Source organism: Emys orbicularis, chromosome 2 (assembly GCF_028017835.1).
Source record: "Emys orbicularis isolate rEmyOrb1 chromosome 2, rEmyOrb1.hap1, whole genome shotgun sequence".
Lineage (NCBI taxonomy): Eukaryota > Metazoa > Chordata > Testudines > Emydidae > Emys > Emys orbicularis.
In genome coordinates, this window is record NC_088684.1 from 174,878,266 (window position 1) to 174,898,357 (window position 20,092).

The window sequence follows — 20,092 nt, forward strand, 5'->3', positions numbered from 1 at the left end:
AATCTTGGCCAGAACACACACAGTGGTGTAGTGGAATATGAAGGTGTTAGGAACACTCTTTTGGGATGAGCTCCACGATCCACATTGCCACGTGTGAGAAATGTGACCATTCCAAACTTGTGCCATTAAAAAACCCCTATCACACCACAGCAACCTATATTCGCTCGCTCTAGCTATGTGAATAAAGAGCCAAATCACAAGAGGTGCTGAGCACCTGCAACTCCCAGTTTGACTCTTTATATCAGGAGTGCTGTGCTGTATTTGAGAACCCCTTATGTGCAGCACAAACATTTTCATTGGATATACCCTACCTATAGACAGATTGTCCAAGACACTCACCTCCCATCCATAATCCCATAACACTCCTGTGGCATCTACAGCAATTGCTTACATGGAAAAGTAATATTAGGAAAGCATTTAGTTTATTTGGGGCCAAGTTTGGAACCTCTGCGATATAGAATCAAATGGCTTCCCAAACCAAATAGAAATGTTTTCAACTGTAACATCCCATCAACGCTATTTGTTATTTTCTTCAGATAGTTTATTTTCTTTGAACGCATTGCTTCTGCTAGCATTGCAGAGTTATGAGTGACAGAGCTAGATTTTGTTCTGGCTTGCCTACTAACAGAATTGCTAGTTGTGTTCCAGTTGTAACACTACATTCCATCCTGTTACACTGTATACAACACCCTTTGGAGAAGAATTTGGCCTGCAGAATATTTGCTACTGGTGATTATGTACAAGCAAGAAGAGTCCAGATTGAGTTTCCCAGGTTGGCACTTATTAAAAAAAGAATAGATTTTATCCCCCATCCTAGCCACTTGGACAGTGTATTGGAGCCAGAAATGTGCTCAAGGGCCCACAGGAGAATTAGCATGGCACTTGCACAGCGTTGAGCTGCCATAAGTGGCCCCATGCTTCCCCACGCTGTCCCAGTGTAGAGGGTGTATCAGGGAGAGGAAAGGTCCTGTCAAGAAAGGACAGGGTGTCTCTTTAGTGCATACTGCTACAGAGATTCTGGGTTGCTTCAGACTGTGAAGTAGCCCTCAGGACGCTGCCATACATTGGAACAATCCTGGGGCTTCTCAGATGTCTGCCAGAAGCCATGTAGTCCTCTGGAGCAGGCCAAACTCCTCTCCCCTTGGGCTGTGCCTTCTGTGCTATGCCTCCAAGAAATGCAGCGTGGGATCTCAACCTCTTTTTACTTGCAAATGAGCAAATATGCTCACCTACTAAATGATGTACTTTATTATGCCATTTTAAACGTTGCTTTTTAGAGTAGACCTGCACTTACTGTAGCTGTTAGTTTATTTCTTTCATTAATTCATTGGTAACCGGTTGTCTTCTAAAGAGCTATTGATTAAATCTGCTAAAGGAAGGTTCCCCTTGATCTTTTGTTAATCCTTTTCACAGCTGGAAATGGGTGCCTTCTGACTCCTGAGTTTTTCTTCCCTTTTTCTGTTTAAGGGCAAATTCGGTTCTCAAATACTTGTGCATAAATCCCACAGAAGTCAATGAGAATTGAATAGGTGTATATGAGGGTTGAATTTGGCCCTACAAGAAAAACAGGAAAAAAATATACTTGTAATGTGGCTAATTTTATGTTGGCGTAGGAATTTTAAATCTTTCATTTACTGACATTTTATCATTTAAAATATGCAGTCAATTATGCATTAACATTGTGTTTGGCATTTAATGAGATAAAGAAATGATAAATGATTCATGGATGACAGGACTTTTGATATAAAACCAAACTCTATATTCTTCAGTAGAATTCCTTGATTTATCTCTACATCTATGTAGTAAGTTGTAGAGCAGTTTGTGGGGAGAATCAATGAATGACATCTGCACTATGGGAAGTATAGTAAGAAGTTAAAGGCAGTGATTTGCAACTCTTTTTCCCCCCTACTTAAGAGAACTCTGACTTTTTGCTTGTCACATTAGCAAATTTTCTCTTTTTAGCACTATAGTTTGCTCAGGGAAGGTATTACCCATCATGTTTTGAGTCAGACACAGTATAATCTTTACTCGCTGCTGTAAATTGACTCAGAATACATCTTGGTGGGTCAGGTTTGCCTATCTACCGTCAGTTTTCACCAGCCTCCAATGTTTTTTAGTGTTACAATTTTTCCTCTTGTAGAAATATTTCAAAGAAAAACAAACTTCAAAGGCAGGGTGCTAGTAACCGCAGGGGAAAAGAGAAGTTCATCTGCGACAGAAGAGAGAGATGATACCTCAGTGAAGTTGCTTTGATGAAGGCATTAAGCATGAGACTGAACCACAGATAGATTCAAAGGCTTTCAAAAATGAGATCTATATGACTTTAAAGGGACACTGCTTCAAAATAGGGGACTTCCTATGTGTTTGTACAGAGCCGAGCAAATGGATTCCAATCCTGATTGGGGCCTTTGGGTGCCACCCTAATACTGTGACTCCAATACCACAACAGTAATAACAATAGCTGTGAGGTCCATTTAGGGCCAAAATGTAGGTGGTTCAATTTCTGTTCTCATTTACACCGATGTAAATCTAAAATAAATGGAGTTTTTTCACATTTACAGTGGAATGAGAGTAGAATTTTGCCCAGGCTTTGTTTAATAAAATCTTTTTTCAAAGCCTAACCTCATTAGAAGGGTTGGGCCAGACTGTCATCTGCTGGGAAGTGGCTTCAGTGGAGCTATGTGATTTATACCAACTGAGAATACGGTCATTTTATCTTATTCTTTTCAAAAGAGATGATTTATTTTTAATAGGTGTAGTGTTTCTAATCTGCAGATTGTCATCTCCGACTTATGATCCCAAAATATGAAATTCATTAGAAATTGCTGGCAAAACAGAAATTGATTGGTCTGTTTTCACTGTCCAAAGGAAACAAACAACATACATGGGGAAAATTAAAGTAGATTTTTAAAAAAAAATCTGCCTCAAAAATTTCTGATTCCTTTAACAATACAGCTAGGTTATCTGGCTTTAAAACTGTATGAATTTTAAACCTGCCAGTTTTCCTCAAGTCAGTATTAGACTTGTATTTATTAATGAGTGGAGTGTAAAATATGTTTTCCAATAGAATTGAAAGTAATGATCAAACCGGGAGAAAGAGGGTAAACAGAAGTATTTTCATCAAGTAGCAAACCATTAAAATGCTGCTGCAACTTAAGCATAGTAACAAAGAGCCTTAATAAAATTACAACCGTACAAATGACACTGAGATTTAAACTTACAGAAACGTATATGGCACCTATAGAAATAGTTCATGTTTCTTTAAGAAACTATAACAAGTGAGAGGATCTGTACACTTGTGAGTTTTGTAACTGGAATTCACTTCTCTACCATAGATGAATAAAAGTTCTTTGCTAAAGCTTTCTGGCATTCGATGACAATTGGGCACTGGATTTTGCATTTCCAATAAGTTCTGTTCCATGTAAAGTACTTGATATCTGCCTGGCTCTCTTGCCACTGCTCTGTGAATAGAAAATGCCGAGGCATTATTTATTCAAGATTCTAAGTACCTGCATGAGATGAGAATGTGGAGTGCTTTAGAAACTGCCTTCAGATAATGGAAATGCAGTTTTAAAGTGAGTTAGAACATTTCAGTGCAACCCATTCAGTTTGAGGTTTCACATCCTGTAGTAACAAACAGCACCTTGAAGAGGGAAGAAGGCAATTTTAAGTAGTGTACTTAATGAACAAAGAAAGAGAAGACAATAAGAAAGAGATGTTCAAGCCAATATTGAGCTTCAGAGGTAATTGGAAGCTTGAAAGTTTGCCAGTGCAATTACTTTATTTCCTTTCCACCTATTTTTGCACATAAATCATAATTATGATGTGAACCAAATGATGAAATTATATATATATATATATAATAAACCCATTGGTTAATACTGTCACTATTATTGTTTGTGCCATGTCTATGTGCGCAAGAAATTTAAATTGCAGCCTTGATATCTCAACCAAGTCCTTTCCCTTTGCTCTCAAAAGGTTGTATGTTTTAAGTTTCTACCATTGCTTTGTCTATATACAGTGTTGCCAATTCTCATAATTTTATTGTGAGCCTTGGGACATTTGGTGTTTTTCTTCAAGGCTCAGCTTCTGGAGGCATGTGATCTGGGAGAATTGTAGTTTTCATTTAAAAAAAATGAAAGTTCCTAGCCCTCCTGGCTGTGGAGTAAAGCTTGAAAATATGAGATGTCAAGTAAAAATAACCCAACATTTATTATTTTAAAAGTCATTTTAAGCCAATTATGAGTTTGGGGGGCCTGATTCATGAACACTTTGGGGTGGCAATACTCTATGGGTACGCTTACATATACTGTCAAGAAGGGAAAGGAATTGACTAGAATGATAGGAGAGGGTATCAAATAATGAGACACAAGAAGGATGTGTAAATTGGAGGGTGACTCAGGTATTGAAGGACTAATGGGGCTAAACCCCACCTATGAAATCTCCTCTTTTATTTCTTTAAACAAACTAACCCCCTTTTAGGCTGATGACTTTTTCTCCCTTTTCTCCTAAAGCACCCTGGAAAGAGCAAGGAGCAGGTGGGCTGGGAGTAGGGGCTGGCAGATTGTAGCATCTTCAGTCCAGTACCAGAGAGGGCAATTCAGGAAAGAAGGCGCTGGCGAGTCTCCAACTCCTAAGAGTGCTCCTCCTGAGCACTTCATAAGTTCATAGGCTGGTTTTTGAGGCAGAATCAAGGTAGTCCCAGAATCAGAGTGCAGAGCTCCACCCCCACATCAGGAACAGCCCCAGGTGGGGAAAACTGGGGCAGAAGGAGAGAGGAGCTTGGCAAATCAATGGCTTCTAGGAGCAGCCTGCAACTGAGGAGGAAAGGGGGAGCATGGGGGGTCTGTAAATCAGTTAGAAGGGTGAAAGGGGGAGCCTATAACCTGGTGAATGGAGCAGGTGCTTGCTCATATTCAGGAGGAGTAGGGAAACAGCAGCAGGAGTTACAGCAGAGGAGCTATTGAAGGAGAGGACAGGATTTATGTTTTGGTGGAAGGGGAAGAGCCCTCAAATATTTCAATTGTTCTTTTTTCTAATTTGGGAGATAAAAATTATTGTTGGGTGGGAGGCAGGTTGAGGGGAAGGAGAGCGGGTATGTAATTGCTCTCCCCAGCTCCAACACTTATTTTGAGCACCAGCCAGCCATGAGCACTAGTAAAAATCTTCCTGGCACTGAGCTCTGTTCAACTGTGGAAGAGTTTCCCACAGGAAATGGTGGGACCTCATCTGAGACATTGAAAACCAGACTGGACAATTGGCTAGAAAATGTAGTATGGGTAACAATAATGCTCTAAAAAAGGAGTGGACTAGATAAACCACAGGTCTGTTCAATCCCTAATTTCTAAAATTTGCCAGATGTAACTTTGTTTGTTAATTTAATTGGTCTGTATCATAAAGTCAGTGTGTTACACTGTCACCTTAATCAGCTCTACATCAAACATTGTTTTAATCTCTGAAAGAAAAAAGCATTCCTGTCTAATGCCTCTGCTTATAGACACCACAAGGCTTTTATGAAAATACCAAGAATAATATACATAAAAATGTGAGGTATAGAAAATAAAAGCTGAACCCACATGACAGTAGCTGCCGCAGCAAACACAACACACTTCAGCTCTCTTCGCCCCCAACCCCACCCTCACCGCTGTCCAAAATGTTAAACTTCTTATGTTAACTGGTGTCAGATTCGACTCCTTTCTGTTCTTCTCCCCTCACATCCAGGCTATCAAATCCCATCATTTCGTTTTTTATAACATCTCTAAATTTTGTCCTTCCCTCTCCATTCCTACAACTAAAATCCTTATCCCTGTTGTATGGTCATTTCTTGCCTCAGCTAAAGTAACTCTTCTACTCTAGCCTCCTCCTTCCTTCTCACCAAGTTCACTACTAGTCCATCCAATATACCGAAAATCTTTGCTCCTACCCCTTTGGACCATAGCACTCCCACACACTGCTCACTTCGGCATCCTCTCCTATGTTAATCCTTTTTTCCCTTCAAATCACTCCTTAAGACTCGCTTGTGCTGTTATGACTACAGAATAACACATGTTTAGAATAGCTAGTTTGCACAAAAACACTCATAATACTGTTACCCCATCTTCCTTCCCTGACACCCAACCCACTGCCTTGTTTCACCATCTGTTTTGTCTCATTATTAATCTTGATTGTAAGTTCTTTGGGGATATTTTTACAGGTATTACTGAACCTAACACAAAAGGGCCTCTGATTGAGGTTTCCATATGCTAGGTGCTACTGCAATAGAAATAATACATAAAAACCATGGGTCAGCCTTTGTAACGCTTTCTGCAGCTCTGTTGCTGCTTTTCTCTAGTGTTGTCTTTTCTCTGGTGTATTGCTACTCATCATCGCATTCCCTTCACGCCGTCCTAGCCTCCTCCGTAACTGCACCCTTTGTGTTCTTCTCCCAGTTTCACCTTCATGCCTTTTTCCACGTTGCCTTTATGCTTGCAACAGTCACACTTTTCATATGTAGCAAACAACTACCTTGATGGATTTGGAGCTGCTCTGTAATGATTTATGAATATTGTCTGTTGACTTGGTTGAGATGTTCTCTGCGTGACTGTATTGGCTTAACACAAGAGGAGATTGTGTGTCTGAAAAAACAGGCAGGAAGGGAAAGAATGGCTCAAGATAAACCACCTCCTTGCAAACACTTGAGGATTGTAAAAAGGGACTATTAGCTTTGAAGATTTTGCCTCCTATTCAGCTGTTCAGGGAAACCAGACTAAGACACACCACACTGGGGGCATCTGAAGGAGTTGGGCCTGCCTAGGGGGTGATAAGACAGACATGCAGGTAGACTGTTTGTTTTTAATGCTTTTTCTCTAAAATTCTTTGTTTCTATTGTTTAAAATAAAGAATACTTTTTTTTTAAGAAGGCTGTCTGAACAATGTATACACCATTGATCACAGACTCCCAAAGGGAAGAACCACAGGGTACTATAACACCAGGCCCATCTGATAGTGGGAGAATTTTGGAATTCCACCCCAGAAGCGGTAAAAGCTTGTGGCCTGGCATCTGATGGGGTGACTCAGAGACCAGAAAGGGGACTGAAGCAGCTAGACATGTAACTGTGACATTGACCCTCTCCTTGTTCAGTTCCCTCATTAAAAAGACAATTCTACTAAAATATCCTTTTCCACGAGGGAATGGTCACAAAAGATTTGGAACACATTAGTAATGCAGACGTTCTATAAATGTAGAGAGAACAGATACACTGGGCCATATTCTGCTCCATTACACCTGTTTAATCCCAAGAGTGTCTTCACTGACTCTGGGATTACACTGGATTTACATTGGTATAACTAAGCAGAATTGGCCCATTTGACTATCTAGCCACATAGGTTTCTCTTCATAAGCATGCCAGTTAGCTAAAATGCGAGAATGGGCATTGTCTGTTAATTTTAAGAGCTCTATTGAGAAACAGACTGACATTCTGTCATGTACATTTTAAAATATCACATTATACATGAAGTCTAATCCAACCTCCCCTCATTTCTCAGGAAGAGACATAACATTTTTAGACTCATCATCATAGTCCATCACATGTCATTATAATCTGTCTGTGTGACTTTGTGGTATTCAGCATACAGCCATTTTGCCTTAACTAGCACCATTGCAAAGTGCATCAACTATTCTGTTCTAGAGAACACTGACTGTGCTTCTAGTGTATCAGAAACAAATACCTTTAATAGATTTATACATATTCTATTACCTTTCAGTCCTAGTTTTTGATCATAGAATCACAGGGTTGGAAGGGACCTCAGGAGGTCATCTAGTCCAACCCGCTGCTCAAAGCAGGACCAATCCCCAGACAGATTTTTGCCCCAGATCCCTAAATGGCCCCCTCAAGGATTGAGCTTACAACCCTGGGTTTAGCAGGCTAATGCTCAAACCGCTGAACTATCACTCCCAGTTTCTCCTTTTGCCCTCTTTGTTGAGTAGATCTGGCACAAGCAGTTTTGTTTTTGTTTTTGTTTTTGTTTTTTTAAGAAATTTTTAGGATTAAGGGTAATTTTTTGCCATTGTTCTTCATGACTCCAAATTTCTCCCTCAACAGTGGCTGGCACATCAAATCTTCTCCTTCAAAGAAATTCATCAAGAACTGTCCTCTTTCAAAATGACATTGTTCTCAGTGGGACTGAAGTCACAAACAACCCACAGTTAAGACAACAAGGGGAGAGGGATCGCTCAGTGGTTTGCGTATTGGCCTGCTAAACCTGGGGTTGTGAGTTCAATCCTTGAGGGAGCCACTTAGGGATCTGAGGCAAAATCAGTACTTGGTCCTGCTAGTGAAGGCAGGGGACTGGACTCAATGACCTTTCAGGGTCCCTTCCAGTTCTATGAGATAGGTATATCTCCATATATTATTATTATTATTATAACTGTCTCAAAATGACTGTCATCTCCCCTTATTCTCCGTGGGACTTAGCCTGTATACTGTCCTTAGCAAAGATGGCCACTGTCTTACAAAGATTGCAAAGGGAGTGAAGCCAGTCTGCCCTCAAAGACGGCAGACTGCTATACTGCCATCAGATGGAAAGATGCACGCTGCAAGAAGCAAGTGAAGAGTCGGTGGCCGTCTTTGCTAAGGGCAGTATGCGGTCTAAGTGTTATGTGATAACAGCTACACATTAATATTTTAGAAGGCCCCTTAATTCCAAATTATACCAAACAGATAAGTCTCCTATGCATTTTTTAAATGTCTTATGTAAGTGACCTCAGGGGGTCAGGGTGAGTAGGACTACTGGGGTTCCACTTATTAGGATATGACTACTGCCCCAGGTTGCCTTAATCCAGTACTGGAAATGCTGCATACTTATTCCACTGGAGAATTACCACTGATAGGCTTCACAGAATATTTTAAGGAAAGATTTAACTGAGGCGAGGGCAGCTTTTTGCATGTAAAGATAGGGAGCTCTAAGTGTAGGACAATAGAGTGGTGAAACCACATTGAAAGAAATAAAGTCTGGGTGAGAATACATTCGTCCTGCAACTGCATGTAGATGGACAACAAGACAGTAAACAAAACTGAGAGGAACATGTTCCCTCTCAGTCTCTTCCAGGTGTCATCTATTAAGGGCTACATGGGAAGATGCACAAAAACAATAGAAGGGGGAAAATAAAAAACGCGATTAATTGGGTGGTTTGGGAAAACCATAGAAAGGAGGGAAAAGATTGAGAGAATGAAAGGTATTGCCAGATTGTGTCAACATTTTTTTTTTTTTTTTGCAGAATTTGGCAAGTGTTGGAGGAGGGGCATGGAAAATCGAGATGGAGTTTCTATGGGTTAATGGCACATTAGTAACTAAGCTTGGTATTGGTCAAGGACTGAGGCAGATCTGAAAGAAGAGAGAATGAGGGAAGTCAGTATAGTCCTTAATTTTCTCCAAAGGTGCTCAGAGTCATTGAAAGCAGGAGATGAAAGAGAAAGATGTGAGGATTAAGCCAGCGTTGGAATTATTGAGTCAGACATAACAAAGGGAGAAAGGACTGAAGGAATTAAGTGTGGAAGAGAGAGTGAAGTTGGAGGTGGGCACCAACCAATTGAGGTGAGGGAAAGAAGAAAAAGGCTGAGAGTTGCAGTGAAATTAGAGATGTTGTTGGACTGGAGAGCATGGAAGGGTCACTTCATGCCTCTAAGAACATATTGAATGTTTTAAAAGGAAATCGTTTAAAAAATACATTTTCATTTCATCATAGTAAATACAATTTAAACATTTCCCCCCATCCAGATGGTGAGAAAGCTGTTTTGAAAAATCACCTTGATCAAAATCCACAAGCACAGTGGAGCACAACAGAGCCCTCCAGAACAAGCAAAGACCCTATAGAAGACATCAACTCTCCAGAACAGTAAGTAGCATATTGGTGAAAACAGGTTAGTGGTAAATGCAGAGAGGAACTGAGAACGTTTTTTTAACTGGAGAGTTAAATTTTGGTCATGTTTTACCATGGGTCACTTATTGTTAAACATTATTTAGAGCACACAAAAATGAGGAAATGACAGTTTTTGAGTTTGCCTGTGCAACCTTAATTTAGGCCAATTGTGCATATGGATTTTAATACTCTAATTACTTGATCACTTACACATTTAATGTCAATATTTGAAGAACTTTCCACTAACTTGGGGTGCCTCAGTGATTGTGTCCAACTTGGGACACCTAGGGCCTGATTTTTCAGAACACTCCATATGTTCAAAGCACTTTATAAGCACTAACTAACCCTCACAACCCCCTCTTCCCCCCAACTAAATTTTCCTCAAATACTACCTTTCCACTAAACAGTTCAGTTTCAACGAAATGGCATTTTTCAATGGAAAAACATTTTGTAGAAAATATTTTTACCAACTTTATTATCAATTATGCAGTCAGCCAAACTAGTAGTTAGAAAAGATGTGAACTACTGCATTCATCCCAAACCGCTGTTAACACTGAATCCTAATAATAACTGCTTAAATTTCAGTATTGGTAGCTACTCATTGCTGATCATTTAAGCAGAAATATCCACCTAATATGGCTATCCTACATTCCTCAACCATTGCCCATGCCTCATGTCATGCCAGAATTCCCCAAAATCTTCTGCCTAGCTGCCCAAATCTCCAGCTTTCACCTGAATAACATAGCTGAAGTCGACGTACTTAGATCTACTTACCACAGTGTCTTCACTGTGGTAAGTCGACGGCTGACGCTCCCCAATCGACTCTGCTTCCACTTCACGCTCCGGTGGAGTACCGGAGTCGACGGGAGAGCGCTCGTCGGTTGATTTATCGTGTCTAGACTAGATGCGATAAATCAACCCCCGCTGGATCAATCACTGCCTGTTGATCCAGCGGGTAATGTAGACAAGCCCTAAGGTTGCGTGGTTCTTTGCCTTGTCCCAGTAGCCAGGGTTGGCAGTGCAGACCCATAGAGCATCGGCATACCTTTTACAAACTGGCTGGTCAGGCCTGATGTTCTTGGTTTGGAATCAGAGTTTTCCTTCTCCTAGGTGCACCGCCTAGTACAGCTGACAAGCTCCACCTGCCTGGTAGAGGCAGAGAGAGGTTAAGTGACTTGCCCAAGGCCACCCAGCAGCCGCGTGGCACAGTCAGGGATAGAACCCAGGTCTCATTGCTGTACCCTGCGCACTGGACCATATTGGCTCCCTTAAGGCTGCATGTTGCTTATACAAAAAACTGGATCATATTGAAAATGGTAAGGGCAGAGTAAAATATGTTTAATATAAAATAAATTGAATCTAGTATCAACATAAAACAACAGATTTTGATCTGATCATAATATTTGTTTTAACGTGCAATTAAACAGCCTCCTTTAAAAAAAAATTTTTTTACCTGAAGCTGCTGCAGAGTTTCCAATCTGTCATGCTGGAGTCATTCAGAAACCAGGGGACTCTGCCATAGAATTTAGGTCTAGATTTCTACGGAGATCACAGGTCTTTGACAGGTGGGCAGATCCTCGCCCTTTGGTAAATCCCCTTTGCACTGCTGCAATGGAGATGCAAAATTTCCTTAAGGCAGAAAATGAGGATTTCCATATGATAGGGAGTGGTCCTGGACAGCAGAATGGTTCCTTGGGAGCCTCTATCCACCAGCACAAGTTAGAGCAGCCCAGTTCAGCCTCCAGTAGCCCAAAAGATTGGGAGCTAAGGGGGACAGAAAGGTAGCAGCAAGACACCACTGTGCCCCACAGTTATGCCAGGCATTTGTCTGGCTCACTACAGGATTTGACGTAGCATATCTAGTTTCTGTTGTCAAAAGTGCACGTGCATTGGTGCATAAAGCTATTGGAGAGATTTGTGGATCAGACTGTGCATCTAGCCATACATTATGTAACTTATGCTATATGATGCCAGCTATGACCGAATCCACAGAAACATGGATTTTACTATACCTGTAGTGCCCTGATGCAGGAAAATCCACAGGGACCTGAATTGCCAGTGCATTTTGTTATTGGAAAAATATACCAAGAAAATATTTGGTCAGTTCACAAAAGCAAGGCCCACATTAAAAGAGGATGCATGCACAGTTTGGTGAGATCGAGCAGTCTCCCTTAATGTGTGGGTATTAGGTGCCTTTTCCATTTCAACCCCATTTACAAGACATGCTGTAGTGTGCATAGATTAATACACAACCGATTAACGTAGTACTGTTATATTAAAGATAGAGTTATATCATGAAAAGATATCCAAACACAAATACTCCAGAACTCCTAATGCATATTAAGCACAAAAGAAATCACCATTTTGTTGGATACAGCAGCCTTCCTTCAGGCTAATGATAGGTGAGGGGAAAATGAGGTTCCACAAAGGTAATGGTCTTGAATCTTCATTGCCTTGCATTTTATACAGTCATTTATACCTATGCAAAGCACTTAATAAAGTGCTCCTAAATCGAAATGGTAGCATTCTACATGTACTTTGCACAGATATAACAAGCTCCACCCTTTGCTTGCAGCTGCTGTCACCCTACAAATCATTCATGTCAAGTGGTGAAGGCACATGCTACACTTGTGTGTTAGCCAACATCATGGCTGATACTACAGACCTCCGGAGGTGAAAAGGAGTGTCTCTAGCTTAAGTTACAGAGCAGGCTCTGAAGATGAGCTGTAGCAGACACACATCCTCTGCAGATTGGACACAGAGGACTATGTGTAACACACACTGAGCAGCCACATCCCTTTTCCACATGCTGGGGAATGCACAGATGGGGTGGCACAGAGCCTTCAGCTCTTCAGTTCATTCCCCTGTGCAAATTCACTGGTTTCCAGAAGCTTTGGGGCACTACAGCAGCTAGACTGAAGGCAAGGAACTGGTCTAAAATTTCTCTCTGTTTTCCTTTTCCAAACTCATGCACTGTGCTCTCTGAAGGGTCTTTTCTTTTCATTTTAAAATAAATGTTTGTGTTAGTGATTCTGTATCACTATATTGCACCTATTTTAGGGAGATGCTATTATTTTTTGTACTTGTAAAGCAGGTTTTGCTATTTAGGTTTCATACCACTGAATGTGTACCTATAGGGGAACCATAACACTTTTTAGACTCTGGGATTAGGGATCTACAATTTTTTATTTCCTTTTTAAGAAGAGACCATTTCTTACCTAACCTTTGTGTTCTCCACAAGTAGAACTGCACTTCTAATGTGTCCATGATCACTTTTCCAGCTTGAGTTGTGGAGTACGTGTCTTTAAGGTTACTAACACTCGGTAATTTGGTAAAAAGTGAATTGAAGGTTGAAGTAGTTAGGGTTGATCTGAACCACCTGTTGGTGAAGCAGTTTAACAATTCACAGCTTTAGGGGCACTCAGTAAAGTTCAGCAAATAGACCTCAGGAATGTGTATCTAAAATAATTAACTCCAGAGAGCTAGAATTAAAGTAGTTAAATATTTCCGCTTCACGCAAACCTAAGAGACAGTATGACCATTTACTTTGGAAAATGTCAACTCATTCTTTCTGTACTAACCAAAAATCAATTCACTTCCTTTTATTATCAGCATACAACACTTACAGCTCTTCAAGTTCTGAAGCTTTCAATGTAAAAAGAGGAGTTTTAGTTTAAATTACCTCTCAGCATTACCAATATATTTGAATAATTAAAAATCTGACCTTTCATCATAAAGCTGAATACTAACTGAAGGCATTAATCAAATATAAGTTGTAGGCATGTATGAAACTGATCACTGTAGAAAGTTCTTCCACTTAAAAACTCATGAGTGCTGTTTAGATTAGAATATTAAAATTGTATTTTTCTTGAGTTACTAGGAGTTAAGTCAGTATTTCTAAAGGAAAGCTGATCTCTATAAAAAGCAACAGAGAGTCCTGTGGCACCTTTAAGACTAACAGATGTATTGGAGCATAAGCTTTTGTGGGTGAATGCCCACTTCTTCGGATGCATCTCTATAAACACAGCTTTAGATCATTTATCTAACTCGTGGTTCATTTACATAGGACTGGAAGGGCATAGGTCAAACTCCAGTCCCCTGCAGTCACAGGCAGCCATGTCATATAATCCTGTTCATAAATGTATCAAGTTCCATTTTAAAGCTACTTAGGTTGTTTGTCCCCACAAGTCCCACCGAAGGAGATATCAGGCTAACCACCAGCCTATAGTTACCTGGGTCCATCCCATTTGAATTCCCTTTTTAAATATTAGCACAGCATTTGCTTTTTTGCCCCAGTCCTCTGGAACTTCCCCAGTGTCCCAACATTAATGGTTCAGAGAGCACCTCAGCCAGTTCTTTTAATAATCCTGGGTGCAAGTTAAATGTAAAATCTGCTGGACTGGATAACAGTTGTTGATTAGTACCCACTCACTCTAGTTACTGACGGAAAAGTATTTCATCATCATTGTAAGATGTGAATACCTCATCCTTTCAAATACAGAACAGAAATATTTATTGAAGTAGTAGCTGAAAGTAGTGCTGTCACACCAATTTAATTCATAAAGTCATGGGGGATGGGAGAAGCCACAAATGACTAAGAACTTAATAATTTGTTGCTAACAAACCGTGAGTCTTAGTGATGTTTGAACCTGGTGATATTCTAAACAAAAAGAGCTCCAAACCATGCTTGTAGCTCTCTCCACCACTTCACATTGACTTAAATATTCTAGTCTTCAGTGTGATGTTTGGAGTTATTAGTGTGTGTGCTGGTTGCGTTGATTTGTGTTGAAGTGAGGGAAGGTTTGCGCTGGGAGATTTGTGTTGATTTTTGCAGTTGATGACGAGGGTTGTGTGATGCCGTGAGATGCTATGTGCGTTTGGGGTTATTGTGTGTGTGGGTTGTGTGGTGTGATGGCAAATGAGGGATGTGTGCTGCCATAAGGAGTTGTGTGTGTTTGGGGTTATTGTGGGGGGGGGGGGAGTTGTGTTGTTTTGTGCATGGTTTTGAAGAACTGTGGCAACTGGGCACACAGGTGGGGCAGTTGGGCCAAGTAATCCCCCATCTGTGCAGTCTCCTTTACACAACTCATGAGACTGCTGCATGCAAATTAGCTATAGAGTAAGGGAGATGACTGGCTGAGTTACCTCTGATATCACAATGGTTTAGGTGGACTCTTGGCATGTCACAGTTGCATGTGTTACTGAAATCTACTCTGTATTATAATTCTTAAAGTCAAAATAGCTGAGAACTTAAAAATTGGATGGGAACAGACTGTAAAACCCAGTGATGATTCAATCTGCTGATAGTATGAGCACACTGAGTTCTCAGCCATGCTTGTAGCTGTTTCCATTGCTTCACACTGACTCAGACATTCTAGGCTTCTGCATGACACACAAAATGACAATCCTGGAATATTTTTATAGCTGCTTCTTCCTTCCTCACATCATGATTGACAGTTTTACCATCCTCATCTAGTATTGAACCTACACTATTGCTAGGATTTCACTTGTTCCCTATAAATTTAAAGAATATATTTCCATACAGAAGTGAAAAACCATCTATGTTCTATTCCCCGTACCAGGGGCGCCAGAACAGGGAGGCTGGGGGGACCAGAGCTATGTCCTCCCACTTTTTACTGGCCGTAAGGGAAAGCAACAGGGGGAGGGGGCAGAGAGGAGCGATTGGGGGGGGCAGGGTCTTGGGGGGAAGAGGTGGTGTGGGAGCAGGAGTTCGGGGGGGAAGGGCAGTGCGGGGGCAGGGTCTCGGGGGATGGCGTGGCACAGGGGGCAGGGCCACGGTTCAGGCACCTGTGGCCCCCACACTTTTAGGGCACTCTCACCACTCCTGCCCCGTCCAGTGCCCTGACTTGTAGCTGCTCTGATCGCCGAACTCCAATTGACTTCAGTTTGAATTGTACTCCCGAAGCAGCTTACATTATCATCCATCTTGGCTAGCTTTAGCAATGACAGGGATTTGCAATATAATCTATAGATAATAAAATACTAAACTCTCCTACACCAATACCTGGTTAGCCCTACATTTTCAAAATGTCCACTAATTTTGGAATCTCAATTTTTATGTAGCCATCTTGAGCTCATGAGCAGTCATCATGGAAAGCTATGGCCACAAGATGTAGGTAGGGAAATGCAATTCAGGTTGAATACAATTCCATACAGAGTAACTAACTGTAGAAGTTGAACTTTCACCTTCTCTTTAGATATTTTACCCCCAGCCCTTGCAAACTATGAGCTAGATATTTTTTTAAGACAGAGTTTTTGCATAAACTGTTATGTTTATTCCAATCCTCTTACCAGAGGCTACCCCTCTGGAAACAAAGTTTTCAAGTAAATTTTAAGTACAGTTAAAGCAAAATTGCCACCCACTGCAGCCAACGTTGATGTAGTCAAACATGCTTTGTCTGTGGCATGGCTGACATTTAAATGGGTGAAAAATCCCATTCAGTCTACTATGCAACTGAATTCTCTTGGAATAGCTTCAATTAGCTCTTTACAGAAGAGTTTGTAATAGTCAAAGTAAGCAGTTTCACTGGTGGGAAAATAAGCTTTGGCAATTCTCTGTTTGACCCTGCACCATAAACACAATTAAAAAGTGCAACATCAAACTAATAAGGATTCAGCACGTGGAAGCAGCAAACATGCCACCTCTGCACTCCTTGGGAACGGGCATGATTTAATTGATACCACCAAAATAGTGTGACAGAGTAACAATAAGCGGATTTAATTTAATCCACTAGATGTAATGCCATCAGTAGCATGAGAAACAGTGGACATTTGTATTTCACCAAACATTTAAAACATTGAAAGGAAATCTGCAGAGCCCTGAAATGTAAAGTTGAGTCTATCTGTCCATGGTGTTGCAGATTGCAATCACTTACACCCCCTATGTTTGTCTGATGTATTGCAGCACAGTAATGCAGCATCTGAACAAAGCCAACAATTTTAAGTTCTCCGTAGTAACTAATTTTTGGTTCATGAGCCGAGCAATGGGTGACTGGTACTCTATCTCCATTTGACAGCATAATGTACAAACAACAAATGCAGATCTATTAGAATAAGAAAGATCATCAACAAGCAAGCATTCAGGCATACATTTTTTTCAAATGACTTGTCCACTTGGGAAGGCTATAGGATGTGAATGAGAAGTGCTATAGTTGTACTGGTATAATCTCCCATGTAGACACTCGTATTCTGGTATAACAGTGCTTTTTTCCAATTTAGCTTATGTTGCTTTGCAATCGGTTTAAGCTAAAACAAACAAACAAAAAAGCACTCTTAGTCTGGACCAAGAATGTCCACATGGGACTTATACCAGTATAACTATAGCATTTTAGCAATACCAGAATAATTATACCAATATAAGTGGGAAAATCTCCCATGTAGACAAGCCCTAAGTAAATTCCGGTTCTTGTGAAAGGTGCTAAATTGACAGCCCTGGAAACTGAAGACCTCAGTTTATCCACAGTACAGAAAGAGCACAGGCAGAGACATCGGCGGTAGCTGAAACTTCCCCTGGGAGAAACCAGCTTTTTGTCCTGCCTCTTCCGCCCACAGCCCTGCCCACACTCCACCCCTGCTCTGCCCCAAGCCCAGCCCCCACCCACCACTGACTCACCACTCATCTCTTCACCCCCCTGAGACCTCCCCCTCCGCTCACCTCCTCACCTCCCCCCGCAGACCCTTTCCCCACCCACCACGAGACCCCCTGTGCAGCTGGCTCACTGCTTGACTCCTCACCCTGCTGCTGCCCCCGTGACACCCTCTCCCCATTTCACCTTAGGGCACTAATAACATTCCCCAAGGGAACTGAACAGGCAACAGGTATAGCTTAGTTACCAGATAGATTCTCCTCTGCGTGGCAGGGAGTTCGGTGTATGCTGTATAGAGAGGGATGAAAAGCCAGGCTACCTGCGCCAAACTGAAGCCTAATCTCTCCTTTTGAAAAAGTGCTTGTCATTGACAGCCTGCACTAAGGCAGTAGTTTAATCACCTTTCTTACACAGAATTCCCTGCCAGACTCGTTTACTTAAATTGAATAAAATGACTAGATCAAGAAATAAACTCACTGGCTATGTCAGTGGGTCCTCTTTGAGCCAGGTTAGCAGTTACTGCTTCTGGGTACAGAGAATAACTGAAGGGTCCTCAATTGGAAACTGTTTTTAACCCCAATAACACATTTTCCTACACTATAAAAGCCAGCTGAATGTGGCCAAAGGCTTCCTGGGCATTGGCAAATGTCTGTTACATGGCTTCATTACCACTTTAATGGCTCTTTAACAGTTTCAGTGATCTGCTACTGGGTCTCTGGAAGGCTTTTTCACCTATGTAAAGTTACTCAGGGATCCCCTCCACTCGCCTCCTCACTCCCCAGACTGCCACTGACTCCCCGCTCGCATTCTCACACACACCCCCACACACGGGGGAGTAGGGGGTGAGGAGAGACACAGCCGGCAACTGCGGGGATCTCCGAGGGCGGAAGGAGATGGGATGGAGGAGAGGAGGAAGATTCACCCCAGGCAGCAGCAGCAAGCCATGGGAGCCTTGGGGAAGGGTCAGAGCCGGGAGGGGGGCACCACAGCCCAGGTGTCCGGCAGCAGGGACGGCTGTGCTGGGGAGGCAACACCTCCCCTTGCCTATTATATCCGCCGCCCATGCGCAGAGATAATAGAGGTTTCCACAAAGCAGTCTGCTAGTATGCCTCGACTCTGTTCTGGAAGGACCTTCTCCTTCAGGGAGGAGAGATTAGTTCAAACTCCATGTCCTCACTCTTCAGCATCTCTCTTAAGACTACCATTTATGATGGTGGGATCTTGTGATGTGAAAACCAGCCCACTAGGAAAACTGAGTGCCTAAAGTTAAGCTCCAAATAGACAGTTAGGCTTGATTTTTTCATGAGGGCTGAGCCGCCACAGCTTCCATTGACTTCACTGGGCTTTGAGGGCTGCTCAGCATGTCCCTGGATTGGACCCAAACTGAAAGGTAGACAAACTCTACGAAGTGACCCATGGGTTCCTTCCACACCTCCATGTGCACTTATTTGCTTTAGATGGATTTGAAAAACTGACTTCTTTAATTCTAATGTTTTTGAACTAAAAATACACATAGATTGGAACTTGTTCATTCAGTTTCTGTTCTGTCTAGTTATCCAGCCCTCAGAATGGTGGTAAATCAGCCTGTGAGTGTGCTCTGTTAGCTAGTTCATCCTCATTGCAAGCTAAAAGTTTTTTTCCAAACATCAGCAGTCTAACATTTAATCGCAAAATAGCTGGGAATTTTAGACAGTTGTGGGATACTTGAAACAAGCCATTAGATTCTCCTGTCTTGTCTAGTCTGTCAAAAAAAACTCCCAAAAGGGAAGTTGGTAACAGCAGTGGTATATCTCAACAGCAGCAAATGTAATGTTCTTGGCATTAACCCTCTCTGTAATAGCAGAAGTCAGAGAAAACATTCTTACAGAAACCTGCAGAGACATCACACATTTGATATATTCAATTTTCCTCTTCTGCTAACTCCTCTTTTTTTTCCTCTCTCTACAGTATACAACGCCGATTGTCTTTACAACTGCCCATTCTTCACCATGCCTATTTGCCATCCATAGGAGGAGTTGACGCTAGCTGTGCCAGTCCATGTGTAAGCCCCAGTGCCAGTCCTCGGCACAGACACGTGCCACCATCTTTTCGAGTGATGGTTTCTGGACTGTAGAAATGGGAGATCAGAGCTTCCTGAACTGCTTTTAAGTACTCAATGACTGGACTAAACATCAGACGTAGAACTCTGCTATAAACATACTATTTGCTCTTACCACACAGAGGAACTAGTGCTAAGGCCATCATCATGGGAGTACCAGTGTAACTCATGTGGAAAGGCGAGAGCAAGAGAAACCTGGAGTTTGATCTGTAGCCTTATTCATGGAGCTTTTATTTCTTCACAAAGAAGTCATTGAAAATATTTCTTCCCAAATTTCTACTAGCAACGAGGAGGCTGGGAAATACGAATCTTGCAAAAAATGAGACAATTAAAAAAAATAAAAACCACTCAACTGTCACTGTTACATGGCTGCTGAAAACATGGAACTATATGCTGTCCATGTAAAAAAAATAAAATGGTAGAGCTATAACATTTATTGAAATAGATACACTTCATTTTACAAAAGTTGTGTTAAATTGTTGGAAGCAT

The 20,092-nt window shown here is 41.5% G+C and overlaps 1 protein-coding gene across 1 annotated transcript in view; it reads left to right on the plus strand.

Moving 5' to 3' along the window:
- GABBR2 (gamma-aminobutyric acid type B receptor subunit 2) overlaps positions 1–19,618 on the plus strand; it is an 878,387-nt gene extending 858,769 nt beyond the window's left edge. Inside the window, exons 18-19 of the mRNA XM_065399110.1 lie at positions 9,757–9,874; positions 19,453–19,618. Coding sequence (XP_065255182.1) covers positions 9,757–9,874; positions 19,453–19,618 — 284 coding nt within the window. The remainder of the gene's footprint in view (positions 1–9,756; positions 9,875–19,452) is intronic.
- Positions 19,619–20,092: the final 474 nt, after the last annotated feature.